This window comes from Taudactylus pleione, unplaced genomic scaffold (genome assembly GCF_031769625.1).
Source record: "Taudactylus pleione unplaced genomic scaffold, aTauple2 ptg000260l, whole genome shotgun sequence".
NCBI classification, from domain to species: Eukaryota; Metazoa; Chordata; class Amphibia; order Anura; family Myobatrachidae; genus Taudactylus; species Taudactylus pleione.
Genome location: NW_028284662.1, coordinates 620,973 through 648,745, shown reverse-complemented (window position 1 = coordinate 648,745; position 27,773 = coordinate 620,973). Strand labels below are relative to the sequence as shown.

The window sequence follows — 27,773 nt, the reverse complement described above, 5'->3', positions numbered from 1 at the left end:
AGGCTAATGCAGGGTTGCCTACCTTCAGCTCCCTCCTTCTGGGAGGGAGCTGTCAGACTTCACGGCCGGGGGGCAAGTCGCGACGATCATACTCCATTCGGGGCAGAGCATGGGGCGTGACCGTGTCATCGAAGCCCCGCCCCCTCTTCACAAAATGGCATTGTGAAACGGGACGGCCCACGATGGCGCGCTTCAGTGCGAATCACGTTACCGTTCCATCCCCGCGGGTTTCTATTGTAATCGCGAGGCAGGCGGGCGGGTCACCGGGAGGCTTGCCTGCCTTTCCGGGGGGCTGGGAGCGGTACCCAATTTTCGGGAGGCTCCCGGCCAAATCGGGAGGGTAGGCAAGTATGGGCTAATGTGCATATAAATGTACAACAAATATCTTTTAAATATCTCTGGGTAAAAAGTACATTTAATTTTCTTTTAATTAAATTATCTTTACTTAAAATAAAACATATAACTTTACTTAGAAAATGTCAAATAACATTAAATATAAACATGGCAGGCAAATCAGTTTGGAAATACATTACAGAGAGAGCAGAAACATAAGTGTAAATAGATTTAGTCACTTCTCCCATTTCTGTAGGTGCTGTATCTGTAAATGAGTTCAGCTTGCCATATAAAGGTTATACAGAGGCAGTCATGTATGTCATTTATGGAGAAATAAATAAAAAGTGGCTCTAATTAATTATTTATTATCACTTAATGTCTGCTTCGGAGAATGACTGTGGCTCTCAGCTGTAGAGTTTATGCCGTGGTTGCACACCCTCTTCTCTTGCACGTCAAATACACAGCTTGCATGGGAATGAGAACTCCCTTCTAGTGCTGGCTGTAGACACTCTGCATCAGGGCTGGGCCCCATCTTCCGCTTTTCTGCGTTTCCTCTGTCTTCTTCCAGTTTCCTCCTTTTATTTGCATGATGTGATTTGGATTTTGTGTGAGCTAGAGAAAAAAAATTTTACTTTACATCAAACTAAGGCCACTACAGTATGCATTATGTATTGGTAGTAGCCCCATCTGTGTGGGGTTTGTATGGGTTTCCTCCAAGTGTACAAAAAAAAAAATGTAAATGGAACTAATATGGATAATTAAGTAATATCTGTATAGTGATGTCTTATTTGGTCATGCTATACAAGTAAACACTAATAATAATAGTAAAGACTGCCACCTACCTGTCCACTCCCGATCACCAATGATGATTCGATTGCACAAGTCGCACAGTCTGCTACTTCTCTTATTCTCACTATTGTCAGAATTAATCTGGAGAGGTTTCATGACAGGAGGAAGGCCCTAGGGTTATAAAAAAAAACAACAGAAACACTGTGGTGTAAAGGCCCTCATACACCAACCACTGATGTCGCAATTCCTCGATCATCAGATCCCGGGGTTGGAGAATCAGTGAAAACCAATATGTTGGATTTCACTGATTTGGAAATCAAGATCATATTTTGATTGTAATCTATTACTTTTTACATTTAGAATTTCCCTGAACGTCAGATGGATCTGTGAACATCGATGGCTGTCGGTCAGCATTTACGATCCGATTGGAGGATTGGGCAATCTGACATTAGATGTTATAAAGGGCATTCATACTTAATTTATATGGATATGTGGACTTAAGGGTCTATTACAGTGGTTCTCAAACTCGATCCTCAGGACCCCATACAGGTCACGTTTTCCAGGTTCGCTAGCAGGTGCACAGGTGTGTTCATTACTCACTTACACATTTTAAAAGGTCCACAGGTGGAGCTAATTATTTCACCTGTGATTCTGTAAAGACTTAGAAAACATGCATGAGGACCGAGTTTGAGAACCTGTGGTCTATTAAAGCTGACCCTCCAACAGGTAGAAAATGCTCTGCACCTGGACTTCCCACGTAATTTATGATTGCAGCCACCTGTGTTGAAACACCTGTCTCATCAATTAACAAGTTCAACACAGGTGACTGCAATCATAAATTAGGTGGGAAGTCCAGCAGCAGAGCAATTTGTACCGGGTGGAACAGGTCATGTTGGAAGGTAGGTCATATATTCTATAATTTACAGACCCTTCTACATGACCCCTTCCATCAGGTACAGACTGCTCTGCTCCTGGACATCCCACCTAATGTATGATTGCAGCCACCTAAGTTGAAACACCTGTCTCATCAATTAGATAGTTCAACACAGATGAGCAATCATACATTAGGTGGGAAGTCCAGGAGCAGAGTATTTTGTACCTGATGGAAGGGGTTATGTTGGAGGGTAGGGATTTACCGCCTACACTCCATTGTTAATAGTGATAGCAGTACTGTATGCATAAGGTAATCTGCTCTACTGTTAGGAACAACATAGCCATAGACCATCTGAGCCTTATTTTCAGATTTAAAAAAGGGGTTTAAAATGTCAGCTGATAGTTCAAACCTGCGAAATGCTGCTGACAATCTGTATAGCAGGAGAAAGAATGCACTCATCCCAAGCAGAAATATCAGTCACGTCCAGCCCATACACACTGGGTACATTTGGTCCAGGGCCTGTGACATAGAGCAAAGATTATATGAACATTTCAGCTCCAAAGAAAGGTCACAAACACATTGCTCAAATAACATGAATAAGAGGGAAATTGTAATAAACAAAGGCTGTTTTGATTATTACATTCCACAACTCCGTTTTTAATTAATTTCACAATTATTTTAATGTAACACTTGACACTTACATTCAGTTAATGAGTTGCTTATTTTCCAAAATCATTTATTTCTATGGTTTGTATACTAATTGTTGATGGGTAACTACTTGAAAATATGACTGAAACAGTAACGGGTTTGTCTCATATGTCACTGCTGTCAATTAACTCTGTCTCCACACCCTAACGGAAAGGAAGCAAACAGGGAAAGCAAATATATATATATAAATAAACTGAGCAAGCGGACTGGCACTCGTGCTTTACAGTAGATAAAAGTAATCTATAGTGGGTGCCTTCAGCAACAAAATATGCAGAGTAGAACAGAAAACTGCGGCACTCCCAGCGTTGAATAATAGAATAACAATTTGTATTAGGCCATCACATGCCGACGTTTCAGAGCGTAGCCCTTTTATCAAGGCAGCCCAAATACATACAAAAGACAAAGTGATAACAAACACGTTGTACAAACATTCTTACCTTAAATAGGTGGAGGGGGTCCCTGATCTGCAGCAGACCGGGCAGCGCGCGTCCACGCCGAGGACTAAGTCCCGTCCTGATGACGTCACCCAGCCGCGACCTGGTTGCCAGGAAACCTGGCAGCGTCTCCCCGGATAAGCAGTTTAGGACAAATCGTATCTGATATTTCTTGTCCTTATGAGGATGTTTAATGGTATTCCCTGTTATCATATGCTTGCACGTAGTGCACTGCAGACACTTATAGCATCCCGAAGACGTTGTAAGAAAGGAGTTGTTGGTTTTTCAGCTCTAGCGAATCCCGTAATGTCAGTATGCACTACTATGTCTATGATATTGCGGCCTCTAGCATAGCAAGCCATGGGTTTCTTATTCCGTAAGCAGGGTAATTCCTTGTCCGTTGCCACGATTGGCCATAATGCCCGACTAGCTCGGTGGACAGCTGGACTAGATGTTTGGAAACGTTGTATCCAAGGGATAACTTCCCTATGAGGTTTTGGTGTTGGATGTAACAATTCTTCCCGTGTAATTTGGAGCACTTCATTTTTTTGGCGTCTCAGCATTGTTAAATCATATCCTCGAATCACAAACATGTCAATTATTTTATCCAGTTCATTACTGATGTTAGACGGGTCACTTGTAATTCTGGATACTCTGAGCATCTGTGATTTAGGTAAACCTTGTTTTAATGGTTTTGGATGGTAACTGTTTGCCGATAGCAGCGTGTTTCTATCTGTGGGTTTGTGATATACCCCCGTATGTAGTCAGCCATTCTTAATAGTAATTTGTACATCCAGATAATTCATGGTATTGCCGCTGTATTGGTACGTGAGTTTAATTGGAGAATCACGGTTATTGACTTTAATCATCAAGTTCTCAAAAAGATCAACCCCCCCCCTGTCCACAATACGAACAGATCGTCTATGTATCTGCAATATAATAATATTGCGCCCATGATGTCAGAGTCTTCAAAAAAACATCTTTTGTTCTTCATTGAACATGTATATATTTGCGTAAGAAGGGGCAACGTTACTGCCCATCGCACAACCGCGGAGTTGTTGGTAAAACGTTCCGTCGTATAAAAAATAATTGCAGGTCAAAGTCAGTTGTAACAGTGTCATGAAGAGATCAATATCGATATTTGAGACTTGCTCCTTAATTAAAAAGTTGTACATAGCATTCAGACCTGCCTGGTGAGGAATCAATGTGTACAAGCTGTTGACATCCATGACACACATGATTGTATTCTGAGGGATGTCCATAATGGTCTGTAATGCCAAAAGAAAACTGGTGGTATCCTTAATATATGTAGGTTGTTTCATAACCAGGGGCTGTACAATTGAATCCAGGAATTTTTAAATAGGTTGGTAGATGGAATTTCTGGCCGATATGATAGGCCGACCCGGAGGAAATGTTGCATCCTTATGAATCTTAGGGACTGTATAATATACTGGAGCTATAGGATGGTCTTGACTAAGAGCCTTCCTGAGTTTCTCCGAAATGAGGCCCTGTTGTACAGCTGTGTGTAGAATCCCATCAAGCTCATGTTTGAATTCCACAGTTGGATCTTTAGCCAGGGGACAGTACGTTTCCCTGTCTGACAATTGGCGTATGCATTCTTGTTGGTAAGCTGATAGATCTTGGATAACAACGGCTCCGCCTTTGTCTGCCGGACGTATGATTATATCACGGTAAGACCCCAACTTCATACGGGTTTGATGCTCCAATTTAGATAAATTTGGATGTTGCTGTTTAGGGGTATTGCTGTACCGAGTCACTGCAGATCAGGGACCCCCTCCACCTATTTAAGGTAAGAATATTTGTACAACGTGTTTGTTATCACTTTGTCTTTTGTATGTATTTGGGCTGCCTTGATAAAAGGGCTATGCTCTGAAACGTCGGCATGTGATGGCCTAATACAAATTGTTTTTCTATTATAACGCTGGGAGTGCCGCAGTTTTCTGTTCTACTCTATATATATATATATATATATATATATATATATATATATATATATATATATATATATATATATATATATATATGTGTATATGAAAACCATTAACTGTTGCAATGTTTGAAAGTGTACTAGGAGCAATATATTGAAGCATGATTTATTTAAACTATATGACATGAGTGATGCTCATACATCTTTTACAGAACATTTATTGAGAAATAAAGTGAAAACACAATAACCACCCCTAATAAGCTTTAATGTCTGTTAGTATTATCCACTGCATAGATTTGAGACATGCTACAGGCAACAGTTCAGAGAGAGAGAGTGGATTATGATGAAACAGTGTAGCATGTCATAGTACTTGTGCCGCCTGTTATGAGAAAGGCAGCAACACAGAACCTGTCTTCCACCTGCTCTTTTTAAACGTGAAACTCCGCACAAGCCGAGCACCTGTCTCAGCCTCCAGTTTGTGGCACAACATTCGAGTAGCAGCTGCTGACACTGGCTTTAATCCAAGAGGAGTAGGGGTGGGGAGAAGAGCTAGTACAAGACTGCAACATAATCACACAGCTAAGAAAACTCAGCTACAGTGTAAGGGCAAATACAGCAAGTGCCTGGTACCTAACATAGATAGAGGTGATGCAGTAAGGGAACAATAGAATGGAGAGAAAAAAATAAGATTTCTGCAACTAGTCACGGATTGTGGTAAAAGGAAATCATTTCTAAAAGTTACTCATGTGTGCCTGATCAGAAACTAAATGGGAGCAAGACTCTCGCTATATAATATATACCTAGCTGCGTGCTGTGATTATTGTTTAAAGTCCATGGAGTGCTGCCGTCTTTTTGCATACGGGTTATGGGTCTGATGAGGGCCTCTGGAAGTGCACCCTGGCTGTATATCTACTATTTGGAGTGCCAGTCGATTACACACACACACACACACAAAGACCGGCGGCACTCAGGCAAATCACATTCGGGAATTATATTTAAACGTTTCAGATCTTTTTTTTATTGGATCCTTCATAAGGGTTGTGGTACCTATCCTGGTACGTTCTGGAGGGCACCATCATCTACTGTTGCATGGTTTAGCATACTTATCCAAGAGGGAGCAAAATCAGAAGTCCCCATCAAATGTATGGTGCTCGACAGCAGCCGTTTTGGTGTCAACCCTACACCTTCATCATGAGCATGCTCATGATGAAGGTGTATGGTTGACACCGAAAAGGCTGCTGTCGAGCGCCATACATTTGATGGGGACTTCTGATTTTGCTCCCTCTTGGATAAGTATCTGACTTGGCTAAACCATGCACTTTTTGCTGCTATTAAATCTCCTCAAACCCTGATACTCATCATGCACTTTATGATGTGGATATTTCACCATTTGGTATTGGATAAAAATCTCTGTTGACTATTTAAATGGATGTGCTGGCTCATTATGTCTTGGATTAACCATCCATGTGCTGTGCACTCCGCTTTTGCTACACAGGTGTGTGCTGCTGGCTTTTATCAAATATATATATATATATATTGCGATAGAAGCACTGGTAAAGTGGTCAATGGCAGGTACATTTGTCCTAGGTGTTTGGCCTATGTGTTAAAAAAAAAAAACGTTTTGTAAGCAGACCTGAGTATCGGCTTTTGGAAAAGCCGGTTTGGGTCCTGGGGGTGTGGATGTGAGGAGAGGGAGGGCTCCATCCACAGGACACTCCAGGTTTTGGGCCTTTCAGCCTGGTAACAGGCTCATTGGGCTTGCAGCTGGAAATGGCTAATATAAGCATGGTTTGTTTGTGGCTGAGTGCCTCACACCTGAGAGAGCAGGCAGACTAGCCTGTTCAGAGACACTTGGTGATAATCCTTGTAGGTACTGTGCCCTTTATTTGATTACATTGTCCTTGCTATAACCCATTCCATAGATCCTGAAAAGGACCCCACTGTTTGCTAACATGTAGTAACAATATGAGGCACAAAACTCAGGTTAGGCACCACAGGATTATGTAAAAAAAAAATAAGTATAAACGAAACATACGTTTCAAGAATCTATTCTGCACCCATTTATTCTGTTTCTTGGCATATTTCTGTGTTCTTTGTTTCAGTGCCTCGATACCTACAAAATAAGTTTATGACAGGTTGCACCCTTCGTCTATTAAACACAGATGCATGGTCTATTTCCCCATCTGACATAAAATGTATCAAGAATTGGATTTACATCTCATAACTGTATGACAATAGTGCAGTACACTGCTCTCCCACAATTACAACACTGATCACCTCTGTGTAATAGTATCTCCACTTGATCTGGGGATTTGTTGTCCTTGGTCACCAGGTATTCATGGAATTCCTTGAAGCCAATGGATTGGAAAATGCCATGCTGGTAATCCTGGCTGAGTACAAGAAATTGGGAATGATTACTGTCCATGTGTAAGGCGCCACAATACTCTACAGCGCCAGACTACAGGGCAAACAGAGCATACCTGACACAGGTGGATTGTTATGCATTGCCAACAGTCACAATATTGACAATCAGTTTTTCGGCAGGGCAATGTCGAACAGAGTATGCCAACATGGTACTATGGGCCTTCTTCACTACCGATTGCAACTGCGATTAAGCACGCAATCGGCCGATTTTTGCGTTCTGCTCAGGCATCGCAGTGTGCATGCGCGAAGACTCCACTGCGAACTGGTGACTATGCAGACCCATCGCAGAGTGATTGACAGGAGGTACAGTTTGGGGGGTGGTGATGGGGGAGTGGTCATAGAAACACAGGCGTGCCAGGGGCGTTAATAAATTAGCCACTGAGATGCCATGCGCAGCTTGGGCTTTCACTGAGTGCGATGAGGGTTGCAATTTTTGAGTAAGGTCAGGGCTTGTGCAAGTGTGCGTGAGGCTGCGATGGTACGCGATATTACTGATGGTTTTGCAGTCTGGCTAAGTATTATGGATTGGTGTAAGGTAAAGGGGGTGTCCTTATGTTAGGCTACAAATGGCATTGCAATCACTAGCATTTCTTCGCAGTGAGACTGCGTGCGTAATCGCTATTATGATCGCAATAGCGATCCTTACTGAATCAGGCCCTATGTTAGTTAGAGCATTGTAACAGTGTTGGTGGATAAGTTTAAACATGATGGTAAAGCATCATGTTTAAATTTATACTGCCAACACAATTACAATGGTTTAGCCAACATTTGTACCATGTCGGCATAGTGCACTCAACATCATGCTGCCGACAAATATATTGTCAACATTATAAATGTCGGAAAACTGACTACTTCCCAAACCAGGGACATGCAAGATAGACATGCGGAACTGAAAAACATACTGGTAAGCTTACAATCTAGCAGGAAAAGGTATAGTCAGAGGTAGACATAAGAGTGCACAGGGGAGAGTATTAGAGATAGCGTGAGATGGATGAAGGTGCAGTGGTGCTGAGAGCCTTGTAGAAAGGGCGGAGTAATATTCATTGAAATTAGGAGGATATGGGTAGCCAGTATAGGGATTTACAGAACGGTGGGGTGGTTGTACGGTGCTCAGAGAGGAAGATCAGTCTAGCTGCAGCATTTAGGGGTAATGAAGTAGAGACATCAGTGAGGGGGATGCCAGATAGAAGGAGGTTGTAGTATTAGAGGAGGAAGATGGTGAAAGAATGGATAAAAGTTTTGGTTGCACCATGGGTAGCAAAAAGGGCATATTCTAGTAATATTTTAAAGAAGGCGACAGATACTTGATGTAAAGAGTAAAACAAAGGTTAGTCAACTGTGACACCAAGGCAGAAGTCTTGAGATGCTCTGCTAATTTTGCCATTGTTGACGGTGAAGGAGGTGGTTATGGTAAGAGGGCAGGTAAAAAGCCCCATTTTAGCATGCACGCACTGCAGATAGTAAAGAAGGGGAGGACAGGAGTGGAGAGATGGATTTCAGTCATGAGTGCGGGGGCAGCGTAACAGTTTTCTCTTAGGGAGGAGGGGCGATCTGGTACAGATCCAGCTCCAAAATTTCTTAGTATTAAAAAAAGCAGAACTGAGATCTGTCAGGGCGACCCCATTAAATTATTTAGCTCTCCTACGGCTCCTTGCTCTTAAAAGGTTGTATATATACGGACAGCATTGTGCACTCTTTTTTGGTTAATGGTTTCAGGCATGCACATTATGCAGGCAGAGGGGACCTGGACCCACTGCAGACCAGCACACAGCAGCGTGCTTGGGAGAGAGGCTGCTGTCACTGACAGGGAAGAAGAGGAGGGGGGACGGGATCGGGCCTTCGCCATTTAATCCTATAATCAAATTAGGTCACAAAAGTAAAAAATATACTGTGACAAAAGCAGAGGGTAAAAAGAATAAGGAACACGTCCAATCAACTGATTTGCAAAAGGTCTAGCCCATCAATGCTGTCATTACTATTTTACAGCATCATAAATGTAGTCTTCCTGGCCATAATTTTCACATGCATTGTATCACTTTCTAGTGCTACACCTAACACCTACCCTGATTGTGCAATGACCTTCTCATTGTAGCGCTTGTGGAAGTCTTGTAGCTCCTTAAGCAGTCCCATCTCTATCATTTCATCCACCCTGGCACATAGCCTGCTATTAAGAACTGAGGCACAATAATGTTATCAGAAATCAACTGACATTCACTATCAGATACATAATATTAATAATAACAATCTTCCTACATCACATACACATTTGGTGATAACAACAAGCACTTTTCAGCATCTTACACATTTTCTTGCAAATCAAGTTTTTTATTTTGGTTTGGTCCTAGAAGGACACGTTCTTACCTTCCTGGTCTGAATGTAGCCATAGGATGCAGGGATGTGGGTACCTCAAGGCTCCACCCAATGGACCACCTCCTTCCTCCTCCTGTTGCCGTCTTAGGTGCTCGGTATGGGAGATACCCGACTCCTCAAACACCTGCAGACTCCTGTGTGGCAAACAATGTCACTGGGTCATAAAGCATTTTATTTAGGACAGGGCAAGGTCCTCTACCCCAAAACTTGCAGAGCTCTCATTCAGCAGCAAATGAACCAAGCTGGAGACCTACCCCTCTGCAGCCCTAGGGAAGGGAGAAGTACAAGTATAAACTACAAAGATTTCCTAATGGGTTACAAGCAAGTTAATTCTTGTTAGGAATTATGTAACTAGACTGGCTCTGCAACTACCAGCCTACAATACACACACTGATGAACATTATACAAAAGAAAAACAGGAACAGCACAGCTGTACAATGTTGAATTCAGAAAGGCAGTTTAACTACAGGGAAGCTGTATTTAGAGATTTTGTTTAAAGACACACACACAACAAATTTTGCAGTGTGGCAGGGCACATTATCCTGCTGAAAGAAGCCACTGCCATCAGGGCATACCATTGTCATGGGGTGTGGATTAACAGATAGACATGTAAGAAGATCGACATGTACAAATAGTTGGTGCCTAACCTTAACCCTCCTTCCTGGTGCCTACTCGTCGGGGTAGGTGCCTGACCCTAACCGTCCCTTCTAGTGCCTAACCATAACCCTCCGGTAAGTGCCTAACCCTTCCTCCTGGTGCCTAACCATCGGGGTAAGTGCCTAAAGGCCCCCACACACGGAGCGATATAGTGGCCGACCCAACAGATTAAAACAGCTATATTGTTCCGTGTGTGGGCATGATATCGGCCACTGAGCGCTCCCGTGGGGTCGTCCGTCCCTCTTCCAGATCTTTCTGTCTGCACAAGAGATGTGGAGAATCGACCTCATGCTTGCCTATGGGGGGAGGGTGGCCGGCATATCGGGCGGTCAGGCAGATCGCTACGTGTGTGGGGACCGCCTGATATGTTGGCTGTTGGATCGTACATCGCATTGCTGGGTGCACATTGCACCATGTATGGGGCCCTTAACCCTAAGCGTCGGGGTAAGTGCCTAACCCTCCAGTAAATGCCTAGCCCTAAAACAAAAAAATGAAAAATATGTGTCGACAATTTTCATATCGACCTTTTGACCCTGTCGACCTTCTTACATGTCTACCTTTAGTGTGTCGACCTTTTGTACCAGTCGACCTATTGACTGTCTAGCATCTGGTATCTCTCTGGACATTGTCAACCTTTTTACTATCTAGAGTCCGGAACCCATTGTCATGATGGGGTGTACTTGGTCTACAACGTTTAGGTAGGTGGTATGTGTCAAAGTAACATCCACATGAATACCAGAACTCAAGGTTTCCCAGCAGAACATTGCCCAGAGCATCACACTGCCTCCTCCAGCTTGCCTTTTTCCCATTATGCATCCTGGTGCCATCTCTTCCCCAGGTAAATGATGCCATCCTACTTATGTAACATAAAGTAATGCATCAGAACAGGCCACCTTCTTCCAATGATCCATGGTCCAGTTCTGATGCTCACGTGCCCATTGTAGGTTTGCAGCATTGGACAGGGGTCAACATGGGCACTCAGACGAGTCTGCGGCTATGCAGCAAGCTGCGATGCACTGTGTGCTCTGACACATTTCTATCATAGCCAGCATTAAGTTTTCAACAATTTGTACTCCAGTAGCTCTTCTATGGGATCATACGAGACAGGCTAGCCTTCGGTCCCCGCGTGCATCAATGAGGCCTGGGCTCATACCGGGAACACCCAACAAGACCTGCTGTTTGGAGACATGCTCTGACCCAGTCATCCAGCTATCACAATTTGGCTCTTGTTAAAATCGCTCAGATGCTTACGCTTGCCCATCCTTCCTGCTTCCAACACGTCAACTTTAATATAGAGCATATTTTCTGATATTATGTGATATTTATATTATTAAATAAAAAATAATAAAGTTTGCATATACCAGCTCAGAATGTTTTCCACATTAAACCAACTGTTTCGATGCATTTAGTTAGTTGAATTGAGATCTATTGTATTACCTACTTATGTTGTCACTTTCTAAGTGTCACCATCTGCCTTCTACATGCATCATTATAGTGCATTGTTCTATTAATATTATTGTTCCAACATGTAGATGAAAAATATGCTTTACTTCAATTTCCTATTATGAAGTGTCATGCTCCTGGTCTTAAGCATTGGAAACTGAGATTTCATTGTACTTCTACAGGAATCAAGGTCATACATTGAAATGGTAATTACTGCATGGAGACAGTATAGTGTTCATACAGCTATCTGTGCCCACCTTGCCACTTTACGTTTATCATGTGGGTGTAGCTTTGCTGCCATCTCTGGGTCCACATTTTTCAGACGTGTATGAAGTTCGTGGCTGTCTAATGTCTCCAGCTCTAATTTCCTATCAGTTGCGATTTGCATATCATTTCCTTGAACACTGGTCTTTGCTTCAGATGCCTGTAGGTCATGAAGCATTTAGTTCATATATTAGGGTATAAAAGTAACAAAAAAAAATTGCAAGTATGCAGCGACAAAGGAGTAATAAGAAAGTGGTTCAGGCATGCGGCACGTACCGTATTAACTAGGACTTTCCACAGGAGTGACTCAATGTAATAGTTAGTTCCACCCACGACAATTGGGATTTTGTCTCTTGAAAGTATATCTTCAATGTGTATAGATAAGGAGCGTAATTAGCTAGCAATTGATAGAGGTATATGAATGCAATGGAAGGAGAATTTGGGAGTGCAAAGGATATCAGAGCCATGGCTTTGTTGCGGAAATCAACTACAGTAAAATTGGTAACTAGAGGATCCACAAAACTGATCATGTGATGTCTGCAGAGAAGCTGCTCCTCAGCGATCACCTTATTTGTGATAATATCCAAACCCTGGTACACCTGAAACAGACACCATGAATTAGGTCATTCCAGTCTGTGACTGATCAAAATATCATCAAATCCCATATCAAAATGTTGACAAACTGAATTATTAGGTGTAAATGGTAATTTCCATGCAAATGTAAAGCTCTTTGGCCACGATTCAAATTAAAGCGATGCTGAATAGCCCCAGGAGGGAGCTCCCCAGCGCTATTCAATTTAGTGCAATGTTTAACTTTGTCTGGAAGCTAAGTCGGAGAATGACGGTTTTTGCGACTTAACCTGGGTATTTAGTCATGAGAACCGGCATTCTCCAACTAATGTGCCAGCCGCGAGGCTAAGCAAGGCAAACAGCCACGCAGCCGGCACTTTAGTCGGATTCTTCCTCGCACCCTCAGCAGGGTACGGTAAGAAATCCTTTTGTTGGACCCAGGGCCAGATTAACAATGGGGCGGATGGAGCTACAGCTCTAGGCCTCCACATAAAAATAGGCCCATTGTCATGACAACATGATGTTGACTGGCCATCTGCTCTCCACACGGTCAGCCATAAATCATAAGTCATAAAATTGTATTTCTATTTACCTCACAAAATGAAGCATTTTTTTTCTTTTACATATTTACGGACAAATTTGGGCGTATAGTTGGTGTACACACCCACATGGCACTGGTCACACCCTCACAGCACTGGTCAGGCCTCCTCTGCTTCTCATAATAGGCCATTGGTAATTTTCAGCTCCAGGCCCATGTGGCCCTCAATCCGGCCCTGGTTGGACCAAACAGTGCGCTGAATTGAATAGCTCCGGGAGCTACCCTCCCGGGGCTATTCAGCATTGCTTTGAATTGAATTGCGGCCTTTGAGACATTCTGTAGAAAAGAGCTATATAAATATTTTATTATTATGTATGTTATCATTAAAAAATTGATGGTGTATTATCTCTGTCATTTGGCAAATGATCTCTGTTTCTGACACGGACTTGGAGACCTGGTTATTATGCCACACGGAAAATATGTTTCTAACTTGCCGTAAGTTGCAAAAAGTGGCTGTACCGCTAGCCCTACCACTATTACTTTGGCGCTAATTAGTAAGTTTACACTACCAAGATGCACTAAGTCCAAGCAATCAAAAACCGGAGGAAACCATTTTCGGAGCATGATGGATTTTACAGCAGCTCACCAGAGCAGTAATGGGGCTGTTTACATAACGGACCTGTTCACCTAGTTGAATAGGCCTCTAGATGAGAAATTAGCTGTTTGTATGTGGATGCTGACTGAAATATTTCGAGTTTTATAGGGGTAAATTTAATTGTTTACTTGCACCCGCAGCTCCAGTCTAAAGTGACGGGAGCTATTCAAATGTTTGTGCCGCTGGGCGCGAGAGACACAGGTGCCCATTATTTCTGCTTGCACCCTGCAGAGGTGGCGAGCAGAAATCCACCCAAAGTTGGACTTTTGGGTGCCCAAACTGACCACTTGTTTAGGCACTTTACACGGCTAATCCCGGGGCATTTGAGCGTGACATGCACAATAAGTAACAGGCACCTGCAGAACTCGCACCAATTGGTAAAACAATTGAATATCTCCCATTATGTGCCCAAAAACAACTGAAAGCCCCCTATATTCTCGTATGGATTTTGGATTTTTGTGATGTTAGTATATTTATTATAAATCAATTTTAGATTTTTCTTATTAATCTTGTAGTCAATAAAGATCTTGTATAAAAAAAAAAAAATTATGCTTTTACTTGAGAACTAGTGAATTCAATTACAGGATAAAAATGTGGCATTTTTGTAATTGTTTGAAATGGATTATGGGAAAGATCATTTGTATCACACAATGAGAAATTTGGTCTGGCCATTGAGGGTGAAACCTTGCAGTCTTCAAGTAGCTAAAGAATAAAAGGAAGCATATCCTTTCTTACATCACCAGTCCTTTCTGTGGAAAGGCTTGGGATCAGGCTGACATTGTAGAACGGTTTACTCAGAAAATTAAATTAAATTAATTCATAGGACAGTGGTTCCCAAACGTTATTGAATCATGGTGCCCTGGAGTATCAGCCTTTTTTCATGGCAGCCCTAGGTCATAAGTTTCTTGTTGAGAAATTCAGCAAAAATGATTACATTCAGTAAACTATGCATATATGTCATCCTTAGGTCTATGTATGTGTATGATTGGCAGCCACTATCACTAAATTTGTCTATCACATTGACCATATATATTTTCATTTGGTCCTGGACCAACAACCCTTTGGAACCCCTAGCAGTGTCCGGCGGCACCCAAAGGAAGCATCCTGAGAGGCAAAAGTATCAAAGGCGTAGAAACTAAGAAAAGTGTGGACAGAAGACCACGTGGCTGCCTTGCACAAATGTTCAGTAGAGGCACCACGACTAAAAGCCCGCGATGGCCCTACAGACCGAGTAGAGTATACACCTGAGAGATAGTCATGCGTAACCATCCAGCCAGGGTCTGCTTATTAGCTGGCCATCCTAGTTTGTGAAAACCACATAATATAAAAAGAGCATCTGATTTTCTAACAGAGTTTGTACGCTCCACATATATACGCAGAGCACGAACTACATCCAGGGAAGCTCACCTACGGAGAGGTCTGGAGCCTGAAGAGTTGGAACAACAATTTTTTAATTTACATGAAAAACAGGACACTACCTTAGGAAGGTAACCCTCCCTTGTACGAACAACAGCTCTATCACGGTGAAGAATCAAAAATGGGGAGCGACAAGAAAGCGCTGCCAAATCATAGACTCCGCATGCAGAAGAAATAGCGGGGAGAAAAAGTGTCTTCGCTTTCAATCATTTCAAATCCACAGAGTCCAAAGGTTCAAATGGGGGAGCTTGCAGCCCCTTAAAAACCAAAGACAGATCCCACGGTGCTACTGGTGGGACAAAAGGAGGCTGATCTCGTAGAACTCCCTGAAAAAAAATTCTAACATCTGGTAATGAAGCAATCTTTCTCTGGAACCAAACTGCCAAAAGCAGAAACCTGCACTCTCAAAGTGGCTAGGCGGATACCAAGATTTAAACCAGCCTGGGAAAAAAGCCAGTACCCGGGAAACCCTAAACACCTTACGGTCATACTTCCTGTGGGAACACCACTGACGAAAAGAATGCCAAACCCTGTAATAAGTACGGGCAGAGGCAAGCTTTCGTCCCCTAAGCATCGTTTGAATCACAGAACTGGAAAAACCTTTGGCTCTTAACATGGAAGATTCAAGAGCCACGCCGTCAAAGCCAGAAACGGTAAGTCCCGATGCCGACAGGGACCCTGTGTTAACAGATCCTGCCATAGAGGAAGAGGATACGGACTGTCTATGGATAGATTCTGTATGTCGGTGAACCAATGACATCTGGGCCAAACTGGAGCCACTAGTATTATTGTTCCGCCTTCCTGCTTGAATTTCCTGAGGACTCTTGGGAGGAGGGAAATTGGAGGAAAGAGATACATCAGCTTGAAGTCCCATCTTACTGTCAGTGCATCCATGAATGCTGCTGATGGGTCTCTGAACCTGGACCCGTACCTGGGGACCTTGTGGTTGTGACGTGATTCCATTAGATCTATGTCTGGTAGATCCCATTTGTTCACTAAGAGCTGAAACACTCCCAGGTGGAGAGACCACTCTCCGGCGTGTATGTCGTGACGACTTAGGAAGTCTGCTTCCCAATTGAGGACTCCTGCTATGAATATTGCCAAGATGGCTGGAAGATGACCAGTGGCGTCCTCACCTTTAGTTGCACCTGGTGCGAGAGTACAAGCATGAGCGCGGCATAGCCACGCACGCCGGGGAAAGGGCGGTGCCTCGGGACAAGTGGGCGTGGCCTCATGTGGGGGCGGGCCATGCACCCGAACCCCGGTTTTAGTGTCTCTGGGTGGTCCAGGAGGTGCAGGCTGCCCCTGGGGACCAGTGTGTTTGTAGTGCTCGCTCCCTCACTGTGACAGGAGCCGAGTGCTGCACGTAATTCTACAGTCCAGCACTCGGCTTCTGTCACCAAAGGGGGAGTCTGCACTTTGGTGTTACCCCTTGTGACGCCACTGAAGATGACGTTCTGCCCAAATCAGAACCTTTGTCATTCCTTCATGGATGCATGACTTCTTGTGCATCCCTGATGATTGAGATAGGCAGGCCACTGTAGTCTCGTTGTCTGACTGGATCTCGCCTGGCCGGCCCTGGAGCAGGTCCTGTGTCATGATAAGTGCTTTGTATACTGCTCGCAGTTCCAGAATATTTTTTATTAGCAGATGACTTTCCTGATTTGTCCATCATTCCTGAAAGGTGTGATGACCCGTCCCTGCTCCTCATCCGCGAAAACTGGCGTCCGTGGTGAGAAGCACCAATTTGGAATCCAGAATGGGTGCCCTTTGTCCAGATGATCCTTTCTTAGCCACCACAGGAAGGAGAGATGAACCTCTGCAGTGAGAAGGATCCTCTGAGACTTTATTAGATTATACTGTCTGTTCCACCTGGAGAGAATCGATTTTTGCAGAGGCCTGGAATGAAACTGAGCATATCCCACCATGTGAAAAGGTGGATACAATTGATCCTAGGACCTGCATCGCTTATAGGACGGATACCCTTCACTTGCATGGCAGTTTGCGTATTCTCAATGATAGGGCCGCAATCTTGTCCTCTGATAGAAAGACCCTTTGTGCCCGAGAGTCCAGAAGTGCTCACAGATGTACCATCTGCTGTGTTGGAGAAAAAGAGGATTTCTTCCAATTGATGATCCAGATGCGCTTTTGTAGACAGGCTATGGTCAGCTGAAGATGGTGCTGTAAAACAACTGGAGTTTGTGCCAATATCAGAAGGTCCAGATATGGTAGTATCCTGACTCCCTGACGCCTGAGATAGGTTGTTTACTTGGTAAATACTGCAATTTACTTGGTAAATACCCGAGAGGCTGTTGATAGGCCAAAGGGCAGCGCCTGGAATTGGTAATGTTGCTGTAGGACAGCAAACCGTAGAAATTGTTGGTGGGATGGCGTAATAGGAACATGTAGATACGCATCCTTAATGTCCAAGAAAACCATACAATTCCCAGGTTCCATTGCCAAAATAATTGACCGGACAGTTTCCATATGGAACTTAGGAACATGAATAAACTTGTTGAGGGTTTTTAGATTTAGAATAGGGCAATGAGACCCATTCGGTTTGTGAACCAAAAATAGATTGGAATAATAACTCCTTCCTTGTTGTAACGCAGGAACCGGTATTATTACCCCTGCCTGCAGCAGGGAGTGAATGGTCTCTTGAAGAGCCACTCTGATCACACCTGATAGAGGAATTGTGCAAAAAAAATTCTGGGGAGGATGCCTCCAGAAAGTGAGAGCATACACCTGAAAAACCGCTTCTCGGACCAAGGCATCTGTTGTGTTTGATACCAGTAATCCGCAAACTGAAGAAGTCTGCCCCCCACCAGGAGGAGGCCCGTCCCATCAGGCCGAGGGTTTGTCATACGCCTTAGAAACTAGACGGCCTGGAGTAAAACTGTTCCTTTGTTCATCCTTGAGGACGAAGAAAACTGCCTAGACTTCAATGTAGCCGTAGGGCAGACCTGCAGATTTTGAAGCTACCAGAGTAGCTATTATTTTATCTAACTCTGCTCCAGAAAGTATATTTCCATAAAAAGGTAAGGATTCCAGAGCCTTCTTTGATCCTGTATCAGCTTTCCAGGATCTTAACCAAAGGACCCTGCGTGCCACTATTGATGCTGCAATTCCAGTATCTACTGCAGCTCTTCCCAATAGGAGGCTGCTTCCCGTATGTGGGAGATATACTTCATCTGTTCTCTGGTAGCATCTGGTAGAGAGTCTATACCCGTCCATTCTTCAACAGCTACCCAGGCTCCTGCCATAGCTGGACGAGTAACAACTCCTGATTATGAAAATATTGCCTTAAGACATATTTCAATTTCCTATCTGTAGAATTCTTAAGAGAAGATGCTGACGGAATAGGCAACGTAGCATTTCTGACTAAGTGCGTCACCTGAGCATCCACAGTAGGAGTTACCTCCCACTTAGTACATTCAGAAGCTGTGAAAGGATACAACAATGTTAATCTTTTATGCACATAAAACAGTTTATTCGGGTTACCCCATGTTTTGACCACCTTCTGGTGTTTAAACAATGGAGCATTCTTAGTAATGGCTGGTTCATCATCCTGAATATCTAGGATTGATTTAACCACCCTCACAAAGAAGGAACATCAACTGAGGATGGATGGTCCTCCTCTCCCGAGCTAAACCCTGGAGCAGAACCCTGCGTATCATCTGATTTTTCTGATGATGCATCTGAATCCATATGCTGAGCAGACTCATAAAACGATAACTTGCGTTTAGGCGCCTTAGTAACTACCGGTCTGCTTGCACCAGAGCCATACTCTGACTTGAGTGGGCATAAGCATCCATCCAGGAAAGATGTATACGAGGTGTAAATGACCCGAGGTATTGTGGGAGCTGAAAGCCTTAACTGTTTGGTGCCTGGATCTCTCCAGCCACATTACCCCCATGGTATCCCTGTGGATCCCTATGGACCCTGAAGAATTAGCAATGTTCAGCTACTATGATAGGTGGCACATTACATATAGACCATCCGTAGCACTTCTGCATCAACAATGAAGTTCCAGAAAACAACTGTATACACTACACAAATACACATTATTATAGATATGCAAACAGAAAGGAATGGCGCCATGGAACATTTATGGGGGATGAATTTAACAGCCACAAAAAATTCAAAAGCAGCACCATAAGAGACTCAACACTAATAAGGGTAGAAGAACTGCTCACATTGCTCAGTCTAAACACAAAACCCATAAGGTGCGTATCCACTAGCAGATAGTGGAACGACAGTACGATTACAACATTGTAATCATACAGTCGTTCCTTCTCCCCTGTAGTGCCTACACTGAACGATATGTTCAGTATATATGAGATATGTCCCTCATCCCTGAACATGCCCAATCTGTCGTTATCGGCAGATTGACCGCATGTTCAGACGATGATCGATGTCGAAAACGACCAGCAGGAGCGCACATAGCTGGTCGTTTTCAATATTTTAATGCCCGATTTGTGAACGATTAATGAGCGTTTGAACGATAAAGTTATCGTTCAATCGCTCATTTTAATCACCTAGTGGATACGCGGCATTAGACATCCAAGCTTTAAGGCTTGGAGAGTTGAAGATATGAACATTGTGGCTTGTGGTTAACAGCTTTGTGGCATTCCATACTAACACCACAGTGTGACATTCTACACCTGACTGTCGCTTTCCCATTTATTTTTCAAATGCAGTAACCAGGGCTAAATTAAATAAGGTTTTTAAAAAATTAAGATGAAAATGGTAATCATGAAGTTATCATTAATTATTCATCACTATTAGTGTTCACGCTATGGGGCTCACACAATTCTAGTTACGCCCTGTTTTGAGATGTCCCCAATTTCTAGGAACAGCGACAGGCTTTAAAAATGTTTTCCTTAGAATAGTCTGTACTTCTCAATACTGACTCACTGCATACATAATTCCTCTTCATTTGCACATTGGATGCAGTGTTCAATAATTATCTGGACTTTACAAATTAATACTTTTTACGACAAGACAATCGCTCAGCTTTTTTACTGTTCATTCTGCATTTGATGGCCCAGAGCAACAGTTTGTCATGCATAGGAGACCGTGGAATAATGACTTCAGTAGGGGGGTTATTGGTGTTAGTAAGTTACACTAGGAAACAGGTCAGCAGAGACAATGTTTAATTGGTGTATACAGTACATTAACCGTTACTAGACTGTACTATAATAAACGTCATTATTTCCTAGGGTGCAAAAAAAAAAGGACATAATAAAGTGTAGGAAGCACGTCATTCGTTCCCTGTCCTTTTCACCTGCATGGAGTCTGCACTGATGATTTCCCCTCCAAGAGTCTGGCCCAGCTGCAGAGCTAATTTGGATTTGCCAGTTCCAGTTGCCCCTAGAATAACCACGAGAGGCATGCAGCGTTTCACACTGTGCGCCGCCATCTTCCTTGCGTCACGGTCTGTCTGCAGCAGCCTTGCCGGGAATGAGAGGAGGCGGCGGCTATGGAATAAGACCAGCCCCTGGCAACCAGTCATTTCCTAGTGACGGAGCCACTAACAAAAGAGAGGCAAAATAACAACATCAAGTGGCATTAATCACGTGGCATCAAGTGACATTTTTAATGTGTCTGCAGAACATCTGTACGATCTAATTTTAGACATATTCCTAGGGTTAGATTTCTCACGTTACTTTAGTCATGTAAATAGTTATGTTCTGCAGTTAGTCCACGTGTAAAGTTATATACATCATTCTCAAGTACAGTTCGTTTTACTAAAGAATTGTCTACCCATATTTTTGTATATGTAATTATTGAATTCACTCTTTGGTAATGAACAGAGTAATATAAACCACATAGTACACCTGCCAGAATGAATTCATGAGTGTTTTATACATTGTAGGCTGTCAGTACTGTACAGGACCACTATTCTTATTCAGCATGGCCAAGTCAATTCTTAGTTTATGGTTTTCTTTATACGAGACGGGCGTTTCTAAAGAGGAGGGGGCCGTGTGCAGTCTCTGTCACGGGCCCCCTCTCAGCCTGGCGGCCAGCAGCGCACTCATATAGCGCATGCGCAGGTCACCGGGAAAATTGTGGCGGAGGCCATTTTCCCTGCTCTGCGCATGCGCAAAATGATGATAAAAAGGCCATGGCGGCAATTTTACAGACGTTTTACAGCGCTGACACCGGTGCCGACGGACTCCAGACAGGTAAGTATATGTGTGCAAGGGGTGCGGGGGCCGGCCCACTCTGGGCCCAGGGGCCTGTGTGCACAACACCCTGCACCCATTTTAAATACGCCCCTGATACGAGAGGTGTGCAATAAATTTCCGGATGTACAAAGTGTATTATATTTACAATCAAAGTGAACATTACATTTTTTCAAAGTATTCGCCAGAGGAGTCTATGCAAAGTTACATGCGCTCAAACCACTTGGTGAAGCAGCTGGACCAGTCCGAAGCAGGTATGTCTTCTACATGCTGGATGAAGTTCTCCACTGCAGCTTATGGTGACAAAACAAATCCTGCGCATCTTGTGCTTGATTTGTAGGAACACAAAGAAGTTGCAGGGGACCAGCTCTGGATTGTATGGCGGATGACAAAGCTCCTGGATGCGTTTATGAACCAGAAAATCCACCACTTTCCTGGACTTGTGGAAAGGTGTATTGTCGTGATGGAGAAGGGCACCACAAGTGCAAGTTCTTGGACCGCGTCTGGAAATAGCTTCCAGCACTTGCGGCAGACATTGGGTTGGGTCCCAGTCCCCAGTGACTGTGTGCTGCTGCACGAGTGATACCATAGCTATATGACTAGTCTTGGGTCAAAACTGTAGATCCAGGATTCATCGCTGTTGATGATCTCCCAGACAGAGTTTGAGTGACTGCCATTAAACCTTCCAGCATGTTGTGGCTCAAAGTCACCCAAGCCTCCTCCTGCTCTCGAGTCAGCTGATAGGGCACCCAGTGTGCAGAAACCTTGCTCAGGCCAAGCTTTTCTTGGAGAATTGAGCAGATGGATCCCGATGAGATGCCTATCGCATTTTCTAACTGGGCTATGGTCACCCTGGCGTCCACCTCAACTATGGCTAGCACGGTAGCAATGTTGTCCTTGGTGATGGCGGACACAGGTCCGCAGTAGCGCTTTGTCTTCCAGGGAGCGTATCCCGCATCAAAATTCTGCAAACCACTCAAACAGTGGTTCGGGACGGTGCTTCCTTCCCAAAAGCAGCTCACAGACAGTCAAAATTCTCCTGCTGTCACAGACCACTGTTGTTGTCGTAGAAGATCATGGCTCTCCAGTGGCCTCTGTTGAGCTCCATAACAAGTTTCTTGAAGGAAGGGAACAAGCTGACTTCTTTGGTGTGCAGTGCTGCATATATACAGTTCTGTGCCCTGAAATTTTACAAGAACTTTAATCAGAGATTACAGGTCCTGACAGATCGCAATTTCAACAGCGTACGCAGATCGGCCAATGGTGCGTACTGCACATGCGTATGCACCGCAGTGCACGTACACAGGCCAGTATTACAATTGCACTGCGATCACGTACATAGATACAAAGCCATCTCTGAGTGAGTGACAGGACATCAGCATTTGGGGGTGTTGATGGGGGAGTGGTCGGAGAAATGCAGGCGTGCCTGTCAGTTAGAACGCCGTTCCCTGTGCGTGCATAAATTAGCCACTGCAACGGCATTTGCAGCTTGAGTACTCACTGTGAGCGACGAGAGTTGCCATTTCTGAGACAGGACAGACCTGCTGTAATTCTGAGTGAGGGTCCGATGTTAATTGATGTTACCGATGTATACGCAGGATTGCGAGGTTTTACGGATGTGAGAAAGCAATAGTGGGCGTCTCTATACTGGCTAAGCAGTTGCAAACATTAGCATATTTTCACAGCAGAACTGCATGTGTAATCGCAGCTGCGATCGCAATAGCGATCCGTAATGAATCAGGCACCACAGTTCACAACTAAACAGTCAGATTGTGTCTACCTATGCACTGCACATCCAGAAACTTATTGTACACCCCTCGTAATCTATCAATTAGGGACCTATTTATCAAGCTTTTTTTTTCCATAAAATTACAAAGAAACTGCAGTTTTTGTATCATTTTATGAATTGTTGCTATGTACTAATTAAGGGTCCTATTTATCAAGACATAATTATGCAGAAACAACTGTTATAGCTGCATACACACAACGATTTTTTTAATGATTATCATTAAACGATATCATTTAACGATAATTGATGGCAAAAATCGTTCACTTTCTGAGTCAAACGATGAACGATTATCGTTCATGCGCGTTCACGTTTGTAGTTTGTCGTTTGTAGTTTGTCGTTCAGTCAGACTTGTCAACTCAACGATTTTCATTAAGGGAATATGCAAAAATCGTTTGTAGTTCATAAAAATCGTTCATGACATTTAGTAAATGAACAACTTTAGTAAACGATTTTAGTAAATTTTTTCAAGGGAAAAAATCGTTTACTCAAATCGTTCATTAAAAAAATCGTTGTGTGTGTATGCAGCTTATCACATTGATTAATGCAACTTTTTAGTATAATTAGTATAGTTTAACAAAGGGTGAATGGCTGATATATCCTGCTTTAAGCTAAATAACACAGTTCTGCAACAATTTAGCAACCTCCAAAATTGTAGCTTTTCATAGCTTCGCCCCTCGTCAAGTGCCAGGGCTGTGTGCAGTGGCGTAAGTTCATCCCAGAAGCCCGGAGGCAAGTTATAATTTGGTGCTCCCATCACAGCCGCTGACACCGTAATGTAGCAATTCACATGCAGACAGGCTATAGATAGACAAAGGCAGCAGCTGATGGTCTGACAAGGAGTTCTCCACTAGTGTATGGTGGCTTCTCAGGTGCCGGGAAGGGGTGCCATGTATTGGGCAGCTGTGACAGTACACTCCGGGTACATAGTTACAGCCCTAAGTGGGGTGAATATGTTATGGACAATGGAGGAGGTGCCCCTTCAGAGCTGGAGCCCGGCAGCAGGCACCTCCATTGTCTCCCATAGTTCTGCCCCTTGCTATTTGCATGCGTGGTCCAATGGCCATGTATGTGCAGTACAAACACCTTTACTGCAGCATTAAGCAAGCAGGGAAGGCGGTTTTAATGGGTCAAAATCATCCCCGGGTAAGCCTCCTATTGGACAAGCTATCTCGGTATGATTTCAATGTAAATTGCCCCTTTAATACTTGTTATTGGTTTCAATTGCAGAGATAACATATGTTAATTAACTGGGTTTTAAGTAGCCCTTAATGAACAGACCCCATAATCACAAATACAGGGCTGGGCTCTGAAGATTAACTGAATGAATTGAAGAGGTGAGTGGATGTAGATGTTATGTTACATTTAGAAGAAACTGAGATACCTAGGGGTACATTTATACCTCTTTTCCACTAAAAAACCCAGGTCCGACCTGGGTTTTCAGACATGGTTCCAACCCAGGTGAGACACCGGTTACACAGCACCATCGATCTGGGTTATTCTCAGTTCAGCCCCGTTCACACTGAACCTGGGTCTGCCCTGCTAAACTTCTGAGGTCATAAAAAGTGGGAGGTGAAGGCTCCACAACCACCAATCAGCTCATTTTAGGCAGGACCAAGGTCGGATAACCCGGGTTGCGCCGTTTACACTGCACCATTACCCAGGTCCATCCTGGGTCCAACCCTGGTAGCTACCTGGGTTGGATTGCTGGGTCACTTGACCTCGGTTATTTTTCAGGGACCCTTTTACACTTACACCCCTTTTACACCAGAGCAAAAACCTGGGTTTTTGCTGGGTCTACCTGGGTTGCAGCTCAGTGTAAAAGGGTCCCTGAAAAATAACCCAGGTCAAGTGACCCAGCAATCCAACCCAGGTAGCTACCAGGGCTGGACCCAGGATGGACTGTAATGGTGCAGTGTAAACGGTGCAACTCGGGTTATCTGACCTGGGTCATGCCTAAAATGAGCTGATTGGTGGTTGTGGAGCATTCACCTCCCACTTTTTATGACCTCACAGGTTTAGCAGGGCAGACCTGAGTTCAGTGTGAATAGGGCTGACCTGGGAGTAACCCAGATCGAAGGTGCAGTGTAATACCCCTTTTACACCGGAGCTAAAACCCGGGTTTTTGAAGGGTTAACCCGGGCAGCTCCCTGGTGTAAAAGGGGAGAGGGTTGGATCGCCGGGTCGAGTGACCCGGCAATCCAACCCAGGTAACTAGCAGGGTTTAACACGGGCGTAGCCTGTGAAACCCTGCTATGGGAACAGCGCACTCCGGGTCACGAAGACCTGGAGTGCGCTGCTAGCCGGCCGATTGGCCCGGCTTCAGTGGCGCTTGGAGATGACGTCACTTTCCACTATGCAGACACGACTGCGGTGTGAGCGGTGCTGACTCGGGAATATCCCGAGTCAGCACCGGCAAATTTCCGGGTCTGATCCGGATAGGAACTTTGTTCCAACTCCGGGTCAGACCCGGAATTTAGGTGTAAAAGGGGTATAAATGGGTCTGACCTGGGTCTGACCAGGGTTGGAGCCATGTCCAAAAACCCAGGTCGGACCTGGGTTTTTGGTGGAAAAGAGGTATTAGCTGCAACCCGGGTAGACCCAGGAAAAACCCAGGTTTTTGCTCTGGTGTAAAAGGGGTATAACTGAGATGGGAGTTCTATTAAGTGATGTTGCCCATAGCAACCTATCAGATTCGAGGTATTATCTTTTAGAAGGTGCTAGATAAATGAGAAGTAGAATCTGGTTGCTATGGGCAACATCACTTCAATAGAACTCCCATCTTAGTAAATTTACCCCTAATGGTGCATACACACGGTCAGGTTTTTCTTCAGATCTGAACGATAACTATTTAAAAAATTGTTCAATCGTTCATATCTGACGCAAAATCTGACATGTTTGAAGTGAACGATGCGTGTTCCCGATGGTCAGATATCGATATCTGACATCTGATGTGTTCGCAGTCAGACTTGGACGATTCCATTCATTTTAATGCAGTCAGAAATCGTTCAAATCTTTTGTAAAGTCGTTCATCTGACACATCTGACCGTGTGTATGATCCATTACAGTTAAAGGTAAATTTGACAAGAATTGAACATAGCACTTTTATTCACAAAACATATCAGTATATAGACTACCAACATTTAAAATAACATTGTTGCTACATTCTTTAGGTCATAACACCTTCATCCATTAAAAGAAGTAATTTGTCTGAAAATTGTTACATAAAACCATCATCCACTCACCTCTTCAGTTCTTTCCCTTAGGGAACCCAGGTGGCCAAATGTTAAAGCAGTTTTTCCTTAGACTCATCCATTTCTGTAAAATGGATCCTGCTTATTCAGCTAGTCACAAATTTAGTAAGACAAATATGTCTGCCAGGTGCAACCTATCTTGGGGGTGCGACCCTGCAGACCAACAAGAGGATGCAAGCACTCTACTTATCATCTACACCTATTGACCTGCATGATCATACCCCCATAGGCTGCACATGCTTCCCCGGTTTTGCAATGCTCTAGTCCAGTGGTTCTTAAACTCGGTCCTCAGGAGCCCACACAGTTCACATTTTTCAGGTCACCCAGCAGGTGCACAGGTGTAATCATTACTCACTGACACATTTTAAAAGGTCCACAGGTGAAGCTAATTATTTTACTTGATTCAATGTGGAGACATGGAAAACATGCACTGTTTGGGGTCCTGAGGACCGAGTTTGAGAACCTGTGCTCTAGTCTGTTTAATTGTGCAGTACATGGGACTCCAGTAAGGGAAAGGAGCAGCTCCTTTAACGTTTAGGTGTAAATTTACTAAAGTGAGAGTTTTTAGAAGTGAGTTTTAAAAGTGATGTTGACCATAGCAACCAATCAGATTCTAGCTATTATCTTCTAGAAGGTGCTATTTAAATGTTAAGTAGAATCTGATTGGTTCTAAGAACTCTCACTTTAGTAAATTTACCCCTTAATGTTTTAAATGTCATGAGAAAGATATTTAGCACAGGTCTATGTGTGGTGCCACCAAGGTTACCATTCAAATGTCCTGTGTGTACTATGCCAGTTTAGAGTACCAAATTGCGTGATTTCACTCTGCACATGTTCAGAAAGCAAATGCATGCATATGAGCTTTAGCAGGCTAATGCAATTCTGCTATTTCTGCTCACCTGGAAAGTGGAGGAAAGCAGCATTAGTACAGTTAGTGCAACAAGGACTTATGCAGACCTGCAGATACACGCATATATACACATTAAGAGATATATCTTTTGAACTTGACATATGCCAGGTGCAAATACAGGCTGATGAAGTAGACCAGGGATTCTCAAACTTGGTCCTCAGGACCCCACACAGTTCACATTTTCCAGGTTACCTAGCAGGTGCACAGGTGCA

General features: G+C 43.7%; 1 protein-coding gene across 4 annotated transcripts; it reads right to left on the bottom strand.

The window, feature by feature from the left end:
* Window positions 1-397: 397 nt before the first annotated feature.
* Window positions 398-27,773, bottom strand: TRIT1 (tRNA isopentenyltransferase 1). 4 transcript variants are annotated; one of them, XM_088481023.1, is made up of 12 exons: window positions 27,754-27,773; window positions 20,711-20,956; window positions 12,703-12,843; window positions 12,521-12,616; window positions 12,238-12,404; window positions 9,872-10,014; window positions 9,573-9,684; window positions 7,364-7,476; window positions 7,122-7,199; window positions 2,406-2,515; window positions 1,176-1,293; window positions 398-945 (listed from the first exon to the last, which is right to left on the bottom strand). In XM_088481023.1, exons 2-12 carry the CDS (start codon window positions 20,936-20,938, stop codon window positions 692-694), a joined length of 1,560 nt encoding a protein of 519 aa, XP_088337149.1. In that variant the 5' UTR covers window positions 20,939-20,956; window positions 27,754-27,773; the 3' UTR covers window positions 398-691. The 4 variants fall into 4 exon arrangements, with proteins under 4 accessions (XP_088337149.1, XP_088337148.1, XP_088337147.1 ...); XM_088481022.1 differs by lacking the exon at window positions 27,754-27,773 and adding an exon at window positions 27,551-27,665; XM_088481021.1 differs by lacking the exon at window positions 27,754-27,773 and adding an exon at window positions 26,643-26,960.

Coding starts and splice junctions, on each gene's coding strand:
- TRIT1 (XM_088481023.1), bottom strand. CDS start 20,938: ATGACTGGTTGCCAGGGGCTGGTCTTATTCCATAGCCGCCGCCTCCTC. Junction 12,844..20,710: donor TCAGTGCAGACTCCATGCAG/GTGAAAAGGACA, acceptor TGTCTGTTTCAG/GTGTACCAGGGTTTGGATAT. Junction 9,685..9,871: donor GCTACATTCAGACCAGGAAG/GTAAGAACGTGT, acceptor ATTGTGCCTCAG/TTCTTAATAGCAGGCTATGT.